This window comes from Trachypithecus francoisi, unplaced genomic scaffold (genome assembly GCF_009764315.1).
Source record: "Trachypithecus francoisi isolate TF-2019V2 unplaced genomic scaffold, Tfra_2.0 Lachesis_group3, whole genome shotgun sequence".
Classification (NCBI taxonomy): Eukaryota; Metazoa; Chordata; class Mammalia; order Primates; family Cercopithecidae; genus Trachypithecus; species Trachypithecus francoisi.
Window position 1 is genome coordinate 87,336,538 of NW_022681468.1, and position 17,562 is coordinate 87,354,099.

Below are 17,562 nucleotides of genomic sequence, written 5' to 3' on the forward strand. Positions count from 1 at the left end.
TTTACCATGTTTTAAAACAGCCTTGCAGAAAGCTTGTATGTTCAAATATCCAGATTCCATAGCAATTAGTACTGATTAGAAGAAAGGAACAGTGCTCTTATTTTATACTACTCTCATACTATATTTCATCGAATCCAAGATGCCATAAAGTTGTAAGATGCACCCTTTTTATGTACCACAGAAATCAGAAGTGCTGCTAATTATACAATACATCCATATCTCTTAGAATTTTTGTAACTATTGAAGAATTCTTTTAGGCTGAGAGTTATTTAGACCTGAAAATGACACTGTGAATAGGCAGGACCGAGTTCAGCACCTCCAGGCAATGTAACCCATTCCTGATTGCTGTGGGCAGAGGGGTTTATAAGAGGTATCAGATCATAAGATGGATCTGGATTTCAGAGGTGTTAAAAAAAAAAAAAAAGTGGGTCAGGTGTGGTGGCTCACATCTGTAATCCTAACACTTTGGGAAGCCAAAGCAGGAGGATTGCTTGAACCCAGGAATTTGAGACCAGCCTGGGCAACATAGCAGGACCTCGTCTCTACAAAAAATGTAAAAATTAGCTGGGTGTGGTGGTGCACACCTGTAGTCCCAGCCACTTGGGAGGCTGAGGTAGGAAGATTGCTTGAGCCCAGAAGGTTGAGGTTGCAGCAAACCAAGATCACACCACTGCACTGCAGCCTGGGCAACAGGGCGAAACCCTGTCTCACACACAAAAAGCAAGGGTGAGCACATGTGTTTTAGAATTTTTTAAAAAATCATCTGTGTATTTACTTACATTAGTGGCATGTTATATTCTTTTGATGAAATGTTTCTACTTCCCCAAAATGAATATTTTATAAATTTAGAATCATATACTAAAATCTTGAATTATAATCTGCAGCCAGTGGGTCCACACAGGATGGAATCTCGGCCAATCATGGTTTGAATGTACTTTTAGGCACTGTAGTATTTGCTTATTATGGTGAAGAATAGCCCCAAGTAGTTGATAAACATTTACTATTATATGTATTTTCAGAATTTCCCATATGGCTGTGTGTAAACTCAAGCAGAGCTTGGCAGCAAGGCTAGGCTTTTAATGCTTATGAATTTTAGGTCACCCATTGAACCTTTTTTCTCCTTGGGATTTAGTTGCTGGAAACTTGTTTACAAAGAGATGGTGAAATAAACCCTTGCCAAGGAATGCAATCCTTAGCCTGAGGGGCTTGCTCAAGTTCAGACACGGGTTGGCTCCCGACCTACCTCTGAGTGGCTTGTGTTGCTGCTGTTGTTGATCTGTATGGACTCTAGGGTGTGTTGTGTCATTGCAGCGGCCAGTTAACCTGGAGGGATGTCCAGCACCTGCTAGTGAAGACATCCCGGCCGGCCCACCTGAAAGCGAGCGACTGGAAAGTGAACGGCGCGGGTCATAAAGGTGCGGCAATGACGTTCTAGTGGACCATTGGGTGATCCTGGAATGTATAGGAAGAGGTGTTATGAATTCCTTAAAAGGAATCTCCAAATAGTATTAATTGTTATTATTAATTGTGTGTCACAAGAGTTTAAACACATGCATAGCTATTTAAGAAAAGTATCCTGGAAGCTCACACTGACATTACGGAAGAATCCTCAGGTCACAAGAGTCTACTAGGGTCTCCTAAACTCTATAACTTTTGCCACACCCAGACACCACCTATACCAATATTTACTCATAGTTCTCTTTATGCCAGTAGCAATGATGTGTACCTATAGTCCCAGCTACTAGGGAAGTTGAGGCAGGAGGATTGCCTGAGCCCAGGAATTTGAGTCTAGCCTGGACAACACAGCAGGACTCCATCTCTTAAAACAAAAATTACTGCCCTCGCTATTTTTTTTTTTTGACATAAAGAATGTATTTTAAAAGGAAGCTCTACTACATCTAGTTAATCATAGGTTTGATATGTAGTTATGTATTTTTTCGAATGTGCATTAAAACAAATCCATAATTACTAAAATAAATGTTTGTTTGTGTGCCACCTAAGGGCAACTTGCATCCTTAGCCCTGAGTAGCTCTGTGATTTTGAAACTTGCCTTCAGTTTCCTCATCTGTACAATGAGGACAATAAGATAGTTTTGTAAGTTACTTTCTAACTATAAAACTTCTGTTGGCCAGCCCCTATGTTATAAAAATAAATCATAGGACAGTGGGGCCTCTACCCTCAGCCCAGCCTGGGACAGACCTAGGTACCATGAAATCAACCCGTGGTCAGGGCTTGATTAAACCAACTATCTGCAGCCTTTGAAGCAGGTAATTATAGGACAGTGCCACTGGCTTTGTTTGCCTGACTTCTTTTTTTTCTTTTTTTTTTTTTTCTTTGAGATGGAGTCTCGCCTTGTCGCCCAAGCTGGAGTGCAATGGCACAATCTCGGCTCACTGCAACCTTTGCCTCCTGTGTTCAAACAATTTTCCTTCAAGTAATCCCTCCTGAGTAGCTGGGATTACAGGTACCTGCCACCATGCCCAGCTAATTTTTGTGTTTTTAGTAGAGATGGGGTTTCACCATGTTGGCCAGGCTGATCTCGAATTTCTGACCTCATGATCCACCTGCCTTGGCCTCCCGAAGTGCTGTGATTACAGGCATGAGCCCCACTGTGCCTAACCCGTTTACCTGACTTCTTATCAGGTATACTGAAAAATATTTCATTTGGCCATAGTATTTATGTTAGGGAGGAATTTTTTTTTTTTAACCTTTTCTGAAGCTCAGGTCTAACTAATTTGACACCAAGTCTGATACTACTATCTGTAAAATACAGGTCAAGCATAGTTACCCTAAGTGCCAAGGGACATTCCTTTTAATAAGGAGGCCATTGATTGGGCCTAGTTGATCTTTGTTTTGCGGGAATGTTGGTGGTAGTGGTGTGCTGTAACAAGAGCTGACCTACATTTCAATTTTGGCCTAATTAAATAGGAAAATAGATTGTATCTAGTTCTTGACCTTGCCTCTTAAATTAAACTTTGAAAATCCCCTGCCCTGGCCAAATTAAATACTGGACTGGGCCAGTTTGCAAGCCTGTCTCTGTGCTGTGCCATGCTGCTTTCCCGGAATGCTCTGGGAACTCAGCAGGGAAAGAAAATGGCAAAAAAGATAAGCACAGCCTTGTGTTACTGCATTTTGGGCACGTGGTAATTGTGTGAACCAAGAGGTCTCAGACTTTGTTTCTCTTGTCTGGTCTAAGATTCAGGGAGCATAGACGCTGACAAGCACTTTTAATGTAAAGAAACCTGTCCTTGTCTCAAAAGAAGGAAGTCCTAGACCTTCTCAGCACTTCTTCTCTGTACCAAAACGGGACATGCTTCCTGAACCACACTCCTAAATTAAACAGAAGGAGTTGGGTTCAGAGAGAGAGAAGCAGCTGGGACCTTTGAGCAACCCTCAGAGGGACCCATCCTGCATCCTGGGACCCCGAGGAGACCTCGAGTATTATAGTCCATCTGTCCTCCATGGGGCCCAGCAGATGCGAGAGGCAGCCTTGCTCCCTTCCTGGGCAAGGCAGGAGAGCCTGGCTCTGAAGGGCCTGTCTTTTCAGTTAGCCATTTCTATGGATTTGGTTTGGTGGACGCAGAAGCTCTCGTTGTGGAGGCAAAGAAGTGGACAGCGGTGCCATCGCAGCACATGTGTGTGGCCGCCTCGGACAAGAGACCCAGGTAAGGCTCTGCTGTGTTATCAGTGACTTCTCAGGCATGTGGGTTTGGAGCTGACTCTGCTGTAAGGTGTGGCTGGAGGTGTTTACACATGCATTCTGTGCACATGTGCATGTGCATGGTGCCTGCCTGCACATGTCTGCATTTTCTCTTGTGGATCGTACAGCTGGGAAAGGAATCACTTCTTAAGCCACCACTGTTTTGAGGCCTCTTCCCCTTCTGTAGCAGATTGCTCCATGATAGGGGGTCCGTTCCTCAGCCTGAATCGCTCAGCCTAGTATTGGAAATTCTTATCCATGTTTAGCATATCAGACCGAGTCGGGGATCCGCTCCTCCCAGAAGGGTGAAATGAGGAGTAGCTGCAAGTGTCCTTTCTGTCACCACCTGCTAGAGGTTGGAGCTGTAGTCCCAGCCCAGCCTAACCAGCCCTGGGAGCCTGCACTGTGAATCCACCTGGCCTGAGCAGGAGCGGCTGGGTCAGCCCCTTCCCTGCTGTGGGTTTTGGGGGTACTGCTTATTATCATAGCAGCTTTGTGTGGCTTTTATCTGGCCCCGTACAACCTTCTTTAGACTTAAGCGATGGGAATTTTTTAACAAGGCTTGAGCAGAAGGGCCCTGGCTTCATCTCTCTCCCACGAGCAGGGCACACCCAGAATTGCTCTTTGGAGTTTTTCTAAATCTGTTATGTTTGTTCGTTGATTGATTGATTGATCGATTGAGACCGAGTTTTGCTCTTGTTGCCCAGGCCAGAGTACAGTGGCATGATCCTGGCTCATCGCAACCTCCGCCTCCTGTGTTCAAGCCATCCTCCTGCCTCAGCCCCCCGAGTAGCTGGGATTACAGGCTCCCGCCACCACGCCCAGCTAATTTTTTTGTATTTTTAGGAAAGACAAGATTTCACCATGTTGGCCAGGCTGGTCTGACCTCAGGTGATCCACCCACCTCAGCTTCCCAAAGTGCTGGGATTACGGACATGAGCCACCATGCCTGGACAAAATTTTTATTTTTTAAAAAAATCAGCCATAAGGTAAATCAGAAAGCAAGAACCCTACCCCACTAGGAGAGGAAATCAGATTATTCCAATTCTGCCATCACAGCAGTTCTTTTAAGGAGAACGGTGTTTCTCTGGGCCTTGTATCTGATACAGAATGGAGTGCATTTTTCCCATAACTACTTGTTCCATTTGGAAAACGTGTGTTTGAAAAAGTAGTGATGCGATGATAAAGAATGATATGTTGCTTTATCAACAAATACAGATCACTCTCTAGATGCCTCTTCCTTGAATATGCTTCTACTCTTTTTTTTTTTTTTGAGACGGAGTCTCGCTCTGTTGCCCAGGCTGGAGTGCAGTGGCCGGATCTCAGCTCACTGCAAGCTCCGCCTCCCGGGTTTACGCCATTCTCCTGCCTCAGCCTCCCGAGTAGCTGGGACTACAGGCGCCCGCCACCTCACCCGGCTAGTTTTTTGTATTTTTTTTTAGTAGAGACGGGGTTTCACACTCTTTTGCCACAAATAGTTGAGAAAAATGTTTCTGGTGGAAGGCTTGCATATGGTAGGAATGCAGAGAGTATGTGTTGGCTGAGCAGCTGGATGAACAGCCACAGAGGGATCTTTTGAAAAATTACCTTTTTCTCCCATGGCTAATTGCACACTGACTGCTGAGTGATCACTTCAGGCCCCAAAAGGTCAGCCGGCCACCTGACAAGCCTCAGTCTTGACTTCTTAAGGCACCAGTTTCTCTGAGGAGCCTTAGACTGTCAAATTTGAAAAAAAGAGGGAGAGTCTCTGAGATAAAGGAGGTTGTGCCTTCTCTGTCTTTGTTTGTTGGAAAATGCCTGCAGCCTGGACCCTCAAAGGCTAGGTGAGGGAGGTGGGCTCCTGGGTCTGGTTCCTGACCCGGGGGCTGCCCTCTGCCCCGGCGCCTCCGCTGGTGTCCCCGTCAGGGCGGCTCCTGAATGAAGCATTCTTCTCCTGCCAGAAATCGTTTTAAGATGGCAGAGTGGTGCCTAGGTGGCGAGTGGTTGTTTTTATTTTTATTTTATTTTGTTTTTTAAGTGAAAGCACACGGAGTCTAGACAGCATGGGTTGAGGGAACCCGCCGTAACATACAGTGTAACATTGTTCCTGTCCTTTGAGGAAAGTAAGGACCCTCCAAACTCCAAGAGAGGAGAAGAATCAGACTTCTGTTTCTAAAGAAAAGTCATCTTTACCGTTAGCAGTTTCAGACTCTTTCTGGAATATTCAGCCAGCCTACCGTCTCACACCGCTTGCTTATCAAACTACTTGCTTAACTCCGTAACGTGGTTGTTGCAGAGGACATAAGGGTCTCCAGAGAGAGTGGTGTTACCAAGCAGAGTTTGATGCCTCACATCCACCAGTGGGTCTCCCCTCCTGGCAGGGAGCTCCAGCCAGCTCTGCCCCTGAACCTGCCTGCCTGCCTGCCTGTCGGGGTCATCTGCACCTGAGCTGCGAGTATCCCCATGGCTATGCAAGTTTTCCCCATCGGGGTTCCCAGCTGCTAGGATCACATGGCTGAAAATGAAAAGGAAGTGTTCCCACACAGCCATTTTCCCATCTTCTTCTAACTGCCCCCTCTCCACGCAAATTTCTGGGTCCAGCTGTCTACTCTCTTGGCCTCATTCTGGTTTCTTCCTCTCATGGTGGAATCCTAGGACTTTCTGAATGTCCTGAACCTGCCCTCAGCTGCTTCCCGTGGTGAAGGGCAGAACAAGAGGGAAGACAGAGAGGGGGTGTGTATGCCTCTTTATACACCCATCTCTTGTGCATTTGTGTGCACTGTGTGAGATACGGTGACTGTCTTTTCTCTTGAACAGGAGAGGATGCCACCCTGGTGTGACCAAAGGTCAGACAACTGTGTTCACTGGATGTTAAGTACAGGAGTCCTCTAGATGGGTCATATGTCCACACCTGCCAGGTCTATGGTAATGTCACACATGGTCCTGAGGGAGAGAGGGGCTGGGGTGTTCACATATCCACCCCTCTGGTCACGCACAGGGACGGGAATGAATATCTCAGGCACCTCTCTCTACCCCCAGCCCTGGGCTGGGATGTGATCATGGTTCAGGGAGACTGTCCTCATGGCAGTGACTGACAGGAAGAGTCGAATGGGCCACCCCTTCTGCACATCCGTCGTGTGCACCCAGCCTGTGCTCCCAGACTAGCATTGCATCCAGTGCCCCCGAATGACTGCACAGAGCTCGTGCCTCGTCAGCCATGGTGTCCTCCTGCTGAGCTGCTGTCTCCAACGCTGCCCCAGTGGCTGGCATCACAGCCCCTGCCTGCGCCTGAGTCATGCTCAGGCCCAAAGGCACAGAAAGGCCATCAGCACAGCACAGTGAGGGCTGCAGAGGAAGGAGCTGGGGCCATGATGCCAGACCCACCAGACGCAGTCCCCTTCAGGAGGCAGCTCCGTCACCTAAAAAAAGACCATCTGTGGTGTGAAAAGGGCTAGCCAAAAGGGGTCCCCAAGTGATACTCTGGCATTTCTCATCTGGACATTGCACATTTGGGGACTGTGGGATTTGAGCCTGTCTCTGTCTGGATCCACCTGAAAGATAAGAAGAAATCCCTGGAAGGGTAGAGAAAATGAAGAGAGAGGGGACCTCAAGTAGGGCTGGGCCTGGGTGAGAAGCAAGGAGCCAGGCCCCCTGCTCCGAGGCACCATGGGATTGTGCTGGGCAGTCTCTTTACTGCCTGGTGTTTACCCTCCCCTAGAACAGTCTGAGCCCCAGAACCGAGGTAGTGATGTCTGAACCACCTCTGCAGGAGCCCACATGGGGGAGGGCCCATCATAGGCAGCTTTCAGGAAATGCTAAATCTACATGCAGAGGCAAGAGGAAATCACTTGAACTGAATGACAGCTACTGTTAGCAAAAGACAGTGACTTGCTAGTGTCCTCCAGGATAGCACTGGATGAAAGTGTGAGCTGTGCCTGGGCCTCTGTTGTGATCATCAAACTCATAGACCAGAGGCATGTTGACCTACTCCTGGGCACAAATGGTTTCCGTCTGTTTAGAACCTTTGTCAATTAAACGAAGGTACATAGGATCAGTACATAGGATCATGACCAGTGGCATCGGCCTGTGCAAAATGATTTTAAAATCTGTGTGTATTAAATAGAGGGATAAAGTTGATATTTGTATAGCTTTTCTTTCAGTGAAAAAGAAAATTAAGCTTAGTATTATTCCAATTAATGAAATAGAGGCCCAAATAGTAAATATTCTATTTAACTCTTGATTTTTCTAGCCAGTACTACTATCACGGCTGTGAAAATCCAGGCTCCCGGGAAACAATTTGTGATATGCATGACTCCCACCTCAATGCTGGGAAGACCACAACAACAGGGTCTTTTAAGCCAACAGAAAGCAATAAGAACTTACCTGCACGTCTTTAGTTTGTGCTGGTTTGGAAGGTTACTGTCCAGACAGAGCTTACAGTTTAGTTTGGCCTGTCTTTTAAAGAACTCTCTCACACACCCATACCCGCACAAGATACTTCAGACCCAAAAGCCAATGCATTGCTTTGACTATCAAGGATTATCTGTAAAGCAGATAATCTTTTTATAGATGTTCAGGAATTAACTCTGGATTATCCACATATTACCTACTTTTCTGGAATTTCGTTAAACTAGACTGCATATGGTGGTCATTTTAAAACAACTCTATTTATAAAGACATACGGCTGTGGATGAGAGAGAATGGATTGTGATTATAAAGGCACTTACTGTGTGCCAGGCATTGCTCTAAGCACTTTACATAAAAATCCCCAATAAACATACGAGGTTAGAGTACTATCTTTATCCCCATTTTATAGAGGAAGAAATGGAGGCACAAAGGAGTTAGGAACTTAGGCCCAGAGTTGGGGTGCTGCAGGGTTGAACTGCTACCGCAGGCTGCTTGTCTCCAGAGTCCACCTTGCCCCTCTAGGTAGGAACTCAGGCAATACTGAGCCAAGTAGAGCAACCTGCCCACCCGTTAAAAGACCTCACCTCCTTGACTTCTGTGCCAGGAGCTAGCTGGGCACACCACCTGCAGGGATGATAAAGTACCCTGACCCTGGCTGCCTAGAAGTGCCTCCAGCCTTGGCCAGGTGCCAGTGCCTAAGAGCACAGCTGCTGGTGGCTCAACTGCGGCAGGTCAGCTAGGCAAGCAGGTGAGGCCAGGAGCCCAGCAGTCTGATGGAGTGCCTGTGGGGATCAGACACAGGTCAGCCGAGCTCCCTGCTGTGCTCAAGCACACAGCCTGATTTGACATCTTTTTAGGAAGCCAAAAGCCCTTCCTTTCTTTGGGTTGTCTCAGAACTATGCAGATTTCTGCCACTCTCACATCCCCTCCTCACCTTACCCCGCCTCTCCCTCCAGGGCATTTGACCTCTGTGCATACCTGGGTACACAGGAGGCCCTTACTTTTGATTTCTCCTCTTGGGCCATTGTTATATAGAGCATGCCTGGGTGTCCTCAGAAAACGTGGGGTGCTGTGCAGTCCTGCCCTGGGGGTAACCATACTGGGCCCACAACATTTTTCCTGCCTCCTGGTACCCCTTGTAGCTGCGAGCAAACTTAACCAGCTGGCTGTGTTCCTGCAGTCCTTGCCCTTCCTGGCTTAGTTTTGAAGCAAACTTTTTCCCCCCAGATTGTAAAGGCTACTTATTTCTAAAATTAGAATTTGAATTTGAATACAGTTGATTCTCCCTATTCATGATACTGTTCTACAGAGTCACCATGAACACTGAATTAGCAAATACTGAAGCATTGTTCCTAGGAGAGATACAGGGTTAAGTTCCTGTGAGCCTCTGGTCACATTTTTGCCAGCCTATCAGTACAGACCCTGTTTTATGTGTATGTGTTTAAAGGCAGCTTATTTAACATAGATTATTTATTTATTAACTTTAGACTCACAGATGACAGCACTAGCGCTCATTACTGGAACAAAGCTTGTCTTACACATGTGTCTTCTCCTTAAGGCACATCTCAGCTTTCTCATGTTTAGTGATACTAGACAGTGCTTCAGCACTGCGCTTGGGGCCATTTCAAACAGTGAATTCACCAACAGAAAAGCACAGAGCTAGGCATGGTGGTTTGCACCTGTAGTCCCAGCTACTTGGGAGGTTGAGGTGGGAGGATCGCTTGAGCCCAGGAGTTCAAGGCTCTAGTGAGCTAGGGTCGCACCACTGCACTCCAGCTTGGGTGACAGAGTGAGAACCTATCTCTGAAAAACAAAAAACAGCACAAAACTGTGAAAAATGTGGCACTAAATACTCTGTGAAACAGATACTTGTTTTTATTTGAGATGGAGTCTTACTCTGTTACCCAGGCTGGAGTGCAGTGGCGTGATCTCGGCTCACTGCAACCTCCGCCTCCCAGGTTCAAGCAATGGTCTTGCCTCATCCTCCTGAGTAGCTGGGATGATAGGCACGTGCCACCACACCTGGCTAATTTTGTATTTTTGGTAGAGATGGGCTTTCGCCATGTTGGCCAGGCTGGTCTCAAACTCCTGACCTCCAGTGATCTGCCCACCTCAGCCTCTCAAAGTTCTGGGATTACAGCCGTGAGTCACCACGCCTGGCCGGAAATGGACACTTGTTTACAGTATGAGAGCTGCACCAACAGGCAATGTTGCCTCTTTTGACCTCAGCTGGCAGTGTGTTTGTTGGAGGTAAGACTCATATCTTACCACTCTGCACACATCTGATACACATGACACCAGAGTGCCACAAGTGTTGGTATGGGGGATACAAATAAATGTTAGCACTAGGTGAATATGCAGATACAGCATCTGTGAGTAATGAGGATTGACTGTATATTTTATTGTCTTTTTTACTCCCCTTCAGGTTGAATTGTAGACTGTTAGAATTGGAAGGCATCTTTAAAGCCAGCTAATTCAGTCCCCTCATTTAATATAGAAGAAAAAGTATGCTATAAATTCAAGCATTACATATTAAAGCACCTTATGGCCCAATTAATTGTGGACAGCATTGTGTAAGTTAATGTACTGGATTAGCTTTTTTTTTTTTTTTTAGTTAAATTTTATTTCTCACCTAAGTGATGTGCTATGGTTTGATCATCAAACGTAATTTTGGCCAGGCGCAGTGACTCACGCCTGTAATCCCAGCACTTTGGGAGGCCGAGACCAGTGGATCTTCTAAGGTCAGGAGTTCGAGACCAGCCTGGCCAACATGGGGGAAACCCCGTCTCTATTAAAAATACAAAAATACAAAAATACAAAAATTGGCCAGGCATGGTGGCGTGGGCCAATCCCAGCTACTCAGGAGTCTGAGGCAGGAGAATTGCTTGAATCCGGGAGGCAGAGGTTACAGTGAGCCGAGACCATGCCACTGCACTCCAGCCTGGGGACAGGGTGAGACCCCATCTCAAAAAAAAAAAAAAAAGTAATTTCATCTGAGGAAATTCTCAGGCTGAACCCATATGAATAAGGAGGCCCACAGATAAAATGAAGCAGCTTACCTCAGAGCCTAAAGGCTGTCTTGTTGAAAGCATGCATCCTGGAACACAGGTCTGAGAAGTGACTTAGAAGCCTCTTGCCACCCTCACAAAGGCACTCTGTGCCCTCCGACAGACCTGCTGGCTTTCCTATTGCTTTATTTAGCAAGTCTGTCCCAATTAACTCTTGCCGCTCCACTCACTTCCATTAGCGAGTCTGTGAAAGGGTTTCCTGGGTGACCTTCTGCTGTAATGGGCCTCAGTTCTTTAGCCTCTCCTCCCCAAGCCAGGTGCCAGCGCAGCAGCTGGCAGGATGCCGCCGACTCCTGATTCTGGAGGGTCTCTCAATATGGCCCTAGAACAGTCATGGGCCCAGTGAGGAACAAAACAAGTGCTTTGTGCAAGGATCCGGGTTGGCCCAGGAAGCCAAGCTGGGGAGAGGGCTTCAAGGAGGGATTGAGAAATCCTGACGTGGAGTAGCTTCCCAGGTAGAACAGAAAAGTGGGGAGCTGGAGGCGGAGGGTTTCAGCCCATGTCCCGCCTTCCTGTTTCCCATGGCACTCGGTTACTTGAAAATATTTATTTTTGCTCTTAGATAGTATTGTGCATTGGAAAAAAAAATAGGAAGAGACCAACATATCTGTGGTCTGGAGTTCCTAGGAAGTCAGCAGGATGGCTACTGTTGGTAGGCCTTCACCTCCTCAGAAGAAGGGAGCGGTTGGAGAGCATTTAGGATGAATGGAGACCATCTGAAGTACCAGAGTAATTAATGTTGAAATGTGGCTCCATGGCACGTGGCATTTGCTGTCATTAGTGATCTTTTCCAAGTCTGGCCATCTCCCTGGCTTCAACAACGCTCAGTCTCCAGGCAGGTCTTGCAGGATCATTTAACTCTTTGGAATCCTTTAGGGTCCTAGGAAGATGGCTTTACGTACATAGACCACAGTTTCAGAAGTTAATAGCAGAAGACACTTTTCAGTTATTTTGGGAACTTTAAGATCTTTCTAAATCAGTTTTCATCATTAAAGTACAATGTAGCTGTATTCATGTGACAGTGATCATCTCTGCACATTGTTTAACTTAAAAAATAAATTACTTGGCAGTCGACTTGCATTTTCAGTGTTACCTTAGAAATAACTGTAGGGTGGAGAATCACTTCTATTTTTTTCATTGACTGTTCTACTTTCTGTCTTGCAGTTAATTTTTTAAAGTGATGACTTTTGATAGGTGGCTTCCTTATTTTCTTCCTGGAGTTTCTATCTGAAATACAGAAAATTTTGAGCACAATGATCATGAAACATTTTGAAGCCTCCTCTTTTATTTCTCTTTCTAATAAAAACACTCTAATATGGGATGTTAGGTTAATGGTTTCAATAGCAACCACAGAAATAAAATGTGTGAGGAGCTAACTGCATGTCAGGAAGGTGGCAGCGTGCCCTCCTGTAGTAGCTGTCCTGGGCTTCCGCGCTGCCCCAGAACTTACAGGAATTAGGAATCCTGGTGGCCTGTTACTGAGCAATTTAGCAGTTAAGAGATTTCACATAAAAACTAATTGTTACAGTTAGCCATGTTCCAGGAGGCCGCTCAGCTTCTAGCCCCCAGGTGAAGGTAAGGGCTTGGCTTTGAAAACTAAACCAAGTGAGGCCATTAACTCCTGTAGGAGCTAGGTGCTCCCGCCCCCAGCCAGCCTCCCTGCAGGCAGCAGCAGCAGCAGCAGCCGGGCTGGTGAAGGATCACACCCAACCCAGCCTTCTTTATGCAGCGGCTGGAGTCCCTTAGCAGGAATAAAAAAGTTAGACGTAAGAGACTTTCATATTCTGAGATGATTTACTCTGTGGGTGGAGTGGGGGGGGCAGGTGAGGGGTGGGGCTTGGTTGTCTTTTACTTTTACCCTGCTCCTGTTCTCTCATCCTTGTGCCTTATCAATGGGATTAAAGTTTCTTCACAAGGATTCCAGGTCTATTTCTAGAGCAGATTGATCACTTCCCCTGCCATTGAGCAATTGGTTGGAGTGTGGGGACAGTGTCTTCAGCTTGGTTAAGGCTTTTGTTTCTGTTTCCCCTTGATCTTACTATTCAGCACTGGAAAAGTGTTGAAGTGTGAGAGTGTAGGGTTATTCCTGGTTCTTGGGGGTTGACTGGGAGCTACATTTAGAAGCCCCAGGGAAGCACTGAGTAAGTCTGCTGGCCTAGGTGTTTCTTCCACACCTTGCTTCTCCCCAACGCACCCACATTGCATTCTTAGTGTGGGGTGAAGTGGGGACACTCACCTGGAGATACACATGGGCCCTGCAGGGCCTGGAACTCTCCAGAGCCTTCTGTTGTGTTCTGCATCTACCGCAGTGGGGGCTGCTGACCAGTAAACACCAGCAGTAAAACTTGGGAGAAGGCAATGAAGGAAGTCAGCATCTCTAAATCAATTTATGGTGCATGCAAAGCATGTTTTCAAATATTTACAGAGTCTCCGAGGGAATTACATCACTGTTTATAACTGTTTTGATTGCTTTTTATGACTCAGGCCCAGTAGAGCCAAGCAATGTAATTCCTGAGAGGCTCTGAGCAGAATGCCTTGTGCCTCCCGGGAGGAGAGTCCAGGCATAATGGGAAAAGCGCTCCCCATAATAAGCCGAGCGCCAGTCGTGTGGTAGGGAATTATTAATGTGCTGCGGGGTGGCGGTTGGTCTGCACCAAAGAATGCCGTATTTCTTCAGCTGCAGATCAGTGGGGTGGGTGGGGGGCTCAAGTTCAAGGAGGCATGAACCCTAGTGGCCTGGAATCGGCAGGATGGTCCAGCCTGGACACAGGAGCAGCCTTGGGGTACAGATTTTGTGTCTGCTTGGTCTGGGGAGTATGTCAGAAAATTCTAGTAGAAAGGAGTCTTGAATGATTGAGGCTTTGTGTTTATCCTGAGATTCCATCCCATATGGTAAAGCTGCCCTGAGTTTGTAAAGGGAACCATCGTCCATTTCCATTACAGGGCAGGAAAGCGAGGGGACCCCGACTTTCTGCAGGAGAGTTGGGAGCACACGAGCTTGGCACCCTCGACCAGTGTGAGAGGACAGACTCCGAGCTGTGTGCTTGACTGTGGGTCCACACGAGCTTCCATGGGAGGCAGCGAGGCAACAAGGCAGCGAAGCCTTGAGGCGGAGGCGTGGGCTCTGGGGCCCCAACTCCCAGATCCTCCCTGCATTAGCTGCACCTTGGGTGTAGTCCTTAATTCCCTCTGGATTAAATGGGTTAATCCTTGGAAGTTCTCAGGCCAGTGCCTTATGCTCAGTTCACAGTCAGCTTGGGAAATGTTTGCTGGTTGCTGTTACTTAGCATTGTGACTTCTATTTTCAATGCTAGTCTTTGAAACAAAGTAGTCCGGGCACAGTGGCTCAAGCCTGTAATCCCAGCACTTTGGGAGGCCGAGACGGGTGGATCACGAGGTCAGGAGATCGAGACCATCCTGGCTAACACCGTGAAACCCCGTCTCTACTAAAAAACACAAAAAACTAGCCGGGCGAGGTGGCGGGCGCCTGTAGTCCCAGCTACTCGGGAGGCTGAGGCAGGAGAATGGCGTAAACCTGGGAGGCGGAGCTTGCAGTGAGCTGAGATCCGGCCACTGCACTCCTGCCTGGGCGACAGAGCGAGACTCCGTCTCAAAAAAAAAAAAAAAAAAAAAAAAAACAAAGTAGTGGGATTTTTTTTTAAATTTTTGTTTATTAAAACATTTAATTATTTTTATATATTTAGGGGGTCCAAGGACAGGTTTCTTATATGTACATATTGCAGTGTGGTGAGGTCTGGCCTTTTAGTGTACCTGTCACCATAGAGGTCGTACTAGGGCAACTGAGAAATGAGCTGGCTAAATGCCACCGAGGAGAAGCTGCCTTCTGGTCACCAAAGGGGGTCCATCCCTGGGGACATTCACCCAACTCTGCCCAAGAACCCATGTTTTATTTTATTTTATTTTATTTATTTTATTTCATTTTATTTTTTATTTTATTTTATTTTGTTTTATTTTTGAGATGGAGTCTTGCTCTGTCTCCCAGGCTGGAGTGCAGTGCTGCGATCTAGGCTTACTGCAATCTCCGCCTCCTGAGTTCAAGCGATTCTCCTGTCTCAGCCTCCCAAGTAGCTGGGATTACAGACGCCTGCCACCATACCCAGCTAATTTTTGTATTTTTAGTAGAGACAGAGTTTCACCATATTCTGGTCTTGAACTCCTGACCTTGTGATCTCTCCTCCCCCTCCCCCCACTTTGTATAAGACAGAGTAATTGACTCAGCAGCAATGCAAGGCAGACAGGGCCATTCTCCAGAGGAATGGGGCCTGTGCCATGCACCCCACAGCACTGCCCAGCAGCCTGGTCTCTCCACAGTAGGCAAGCTGGAGTGGTGGCAGCAGGTGTTACCTTGGCCTCCCAAAGTGCTGGGATCACAGGCGTGAGCCACCGTGCCCAGCTGAACCCATCTTTTAAATCTCTTTGAGCAAATTCCAGAGGCATAGACATCTTCAGGACAGGTGATAAAATTCACAGTGGAGCATCCGTGTGAGGCATTCAGAGGCTGCTGCAGCTCCCTGGGGCCCCCAGGGCCCTGAGGCGGCAGTGGGAACGGGGTGGACAGGTGCTGGAGCCCCTGGCTGTGTGAGTGACACTTCATGATTTTGGTGCCAAGTGCTGAGCCCTCCCTCCTCCCCCAGGAGCATCCCGTTAGTGCAGGTGCTGCGGACTATGGCCCTGACCAGTGCCTGCGCGGAGCACTCGGACCAGCGGGTGGTCTACTTGGAGCACGTGGTGGTTCGCATCTCCATCTCGCACCCACGCCGAGGAGACCTCCAGATCTACCTGATTTCTCCCTCGGGAACCAAGTCTCAACTTTTGGCAAAGAGGTAAGGTGAGGCAGGTGTGGGGATGGGAGCTGGGGCTTCCCGAGATTTGCACTGCACAAGAGCTTCTGTCCAGTCTTGGACCCACAGTGTCTCTGCAAGGCCCTCTGGCATGTGAGGGCTCCCGCTGGTTCTGCTGGCAGCTTCCTTTCTCTTGGAGACCCTCGCATGTAGGCCCCACAAACCTTAAAAGTTGCTCCCTGAAACTTTGCCTTCCAAAAGGTCCTGGAAAACTTTCCTTTTCAGAAAAAAGTGACAAAAGAGTTGTTGTTTCGTTTTGTTTTGTTGTTGGTGGTGGAGGGATTTGTGGAATTCTGGCTATGCCTTCATTGCTTAGAAGTGCATTGAAGGTCATTTTTATCCTGTTCAATTGGCCTTTGAATCGAGTGTGTGTAGCACAGGGAGCACTGTTTATCCCCCTGCCAGCTCTCCCACCCAGTTGTGGGCTGCCCTGCAGAACCTGCACTGACAGGGGCCTGTCCCAGGAAGATAGACAGGCTCGGATGGTGTGCAGGGAAGGTGCCCCCAGGCTGCTCTCTGCCAACTTCTCTTGCATTCAGGGGCTAGAAATTCCAAAGCTTTGTACATGGTTTTTGGGAGGCTATGGAGTCATTTCTTTAGCAAACTTAGAAACAAGGGAAAATACATTGATGCAAATATAGGATTTACAAGTAATTAGAATGTAGGTGTTTATAGGAACTTAGAGGGGCCAGGGTATTGCGGTACCTTTCTGTCTCTTTCTAGCTAAGCGGTAGAGAGAGAAAAGAGATTTCATGGACGAATCAGCATTTCCAGCTTCTCTCAAAAACCAGAACTGGCACTGTGCCCACATCACCTGCAGGAAGCCCCCCAAGACCAGGCCTGCTCTGTCTACTGGGGTGTGGTCCCCATCCCGACTTGCCCACTCTGGGCCCACTTGACTCCTTTGGTGACCTGCCTGAGGCTGTGCCCTTGTGTGGGCTGTAGGGAACTGTAAAGATTCAGAAACAGGGGCTAGCGAAGGCTCTCAGATGGGACCAGGCAGAAGTTGGGGGTTGCCCTTTGCTTAACCCTTCCCCTCCCCCCACACTTTGTATGAGACAGAGTAATTGACTCAGCAGCAATGCAAGGCAGACAGGGCCATTGTCCAGAGGATTGGAGCCTGTGCTGGGCCCCCCACAGCACTGCCCAGCAGTCTGGTCTCTCTGCAGTAGGCAAGCTGGAACAGTAGCAGCAGGCGGTGGGCCTGGCACCATCTTTGTCCTTGGTGCACTGGAATCAACCCTGAGGCAGTCCCTGGCACCAAACTCAGCCCATCCCACGTTCTACTTTCACAGCACAAGCGCCACAGGGGCATCTCTCCCTCCTGCAGGGAGGCCCAGCCGTGCTCTGCCTCTGCCTGTGGGAGGCCACGCAGGCATGAGCAGTTCAGGTGTCAGTGGGCAAGCTGCAGCTTGATGCTATGTTGCTCCCCGTGGTGTTTTTTATTTTACGTTTTTAACTCTTAAAGATGTTAAAAGTCCTCATTTCTGGCATTTCTTGGAAAGTTGGAAGCTGTCTGACACCAGGCCCATGTTCCTGCGTGCAC

The 17,562-nt window shown here is 47.7% G+C and overlaps 1 protein-coding gene across 3 annotated transcripts in view; it reads left to right on the plus strand.

The window, feature by feature from the left end:
* PCSK6 (proprotein convertase subtilisin/kexin type 6) overlaps positions 1–17,562 on the plus strand; it is a 187,647-nt gene that overhangs the window by 104,085 nt on the left and 66,000 nt on the right. For all 3 annotated transcript variants that reach the window (XM_033188812.1, XM_033188813.1, XM_033188814.1), the window contains exons 10-12: positions 1,312–1,415; positions 3,548–3,665; positions 15,810–15,998. In XM_033188812.1, the coding sequence (XP_033044703.1) occupies positions 1,312–1,415; positions 3,548–3,665; positions 15,810–15,998 (411 nt within the window). The remainder of the gene's footprint in view (positions 1–1,311; positions 1,416–3,547; positions 3,666–15,809; positions 15,999–17,562) is intronic.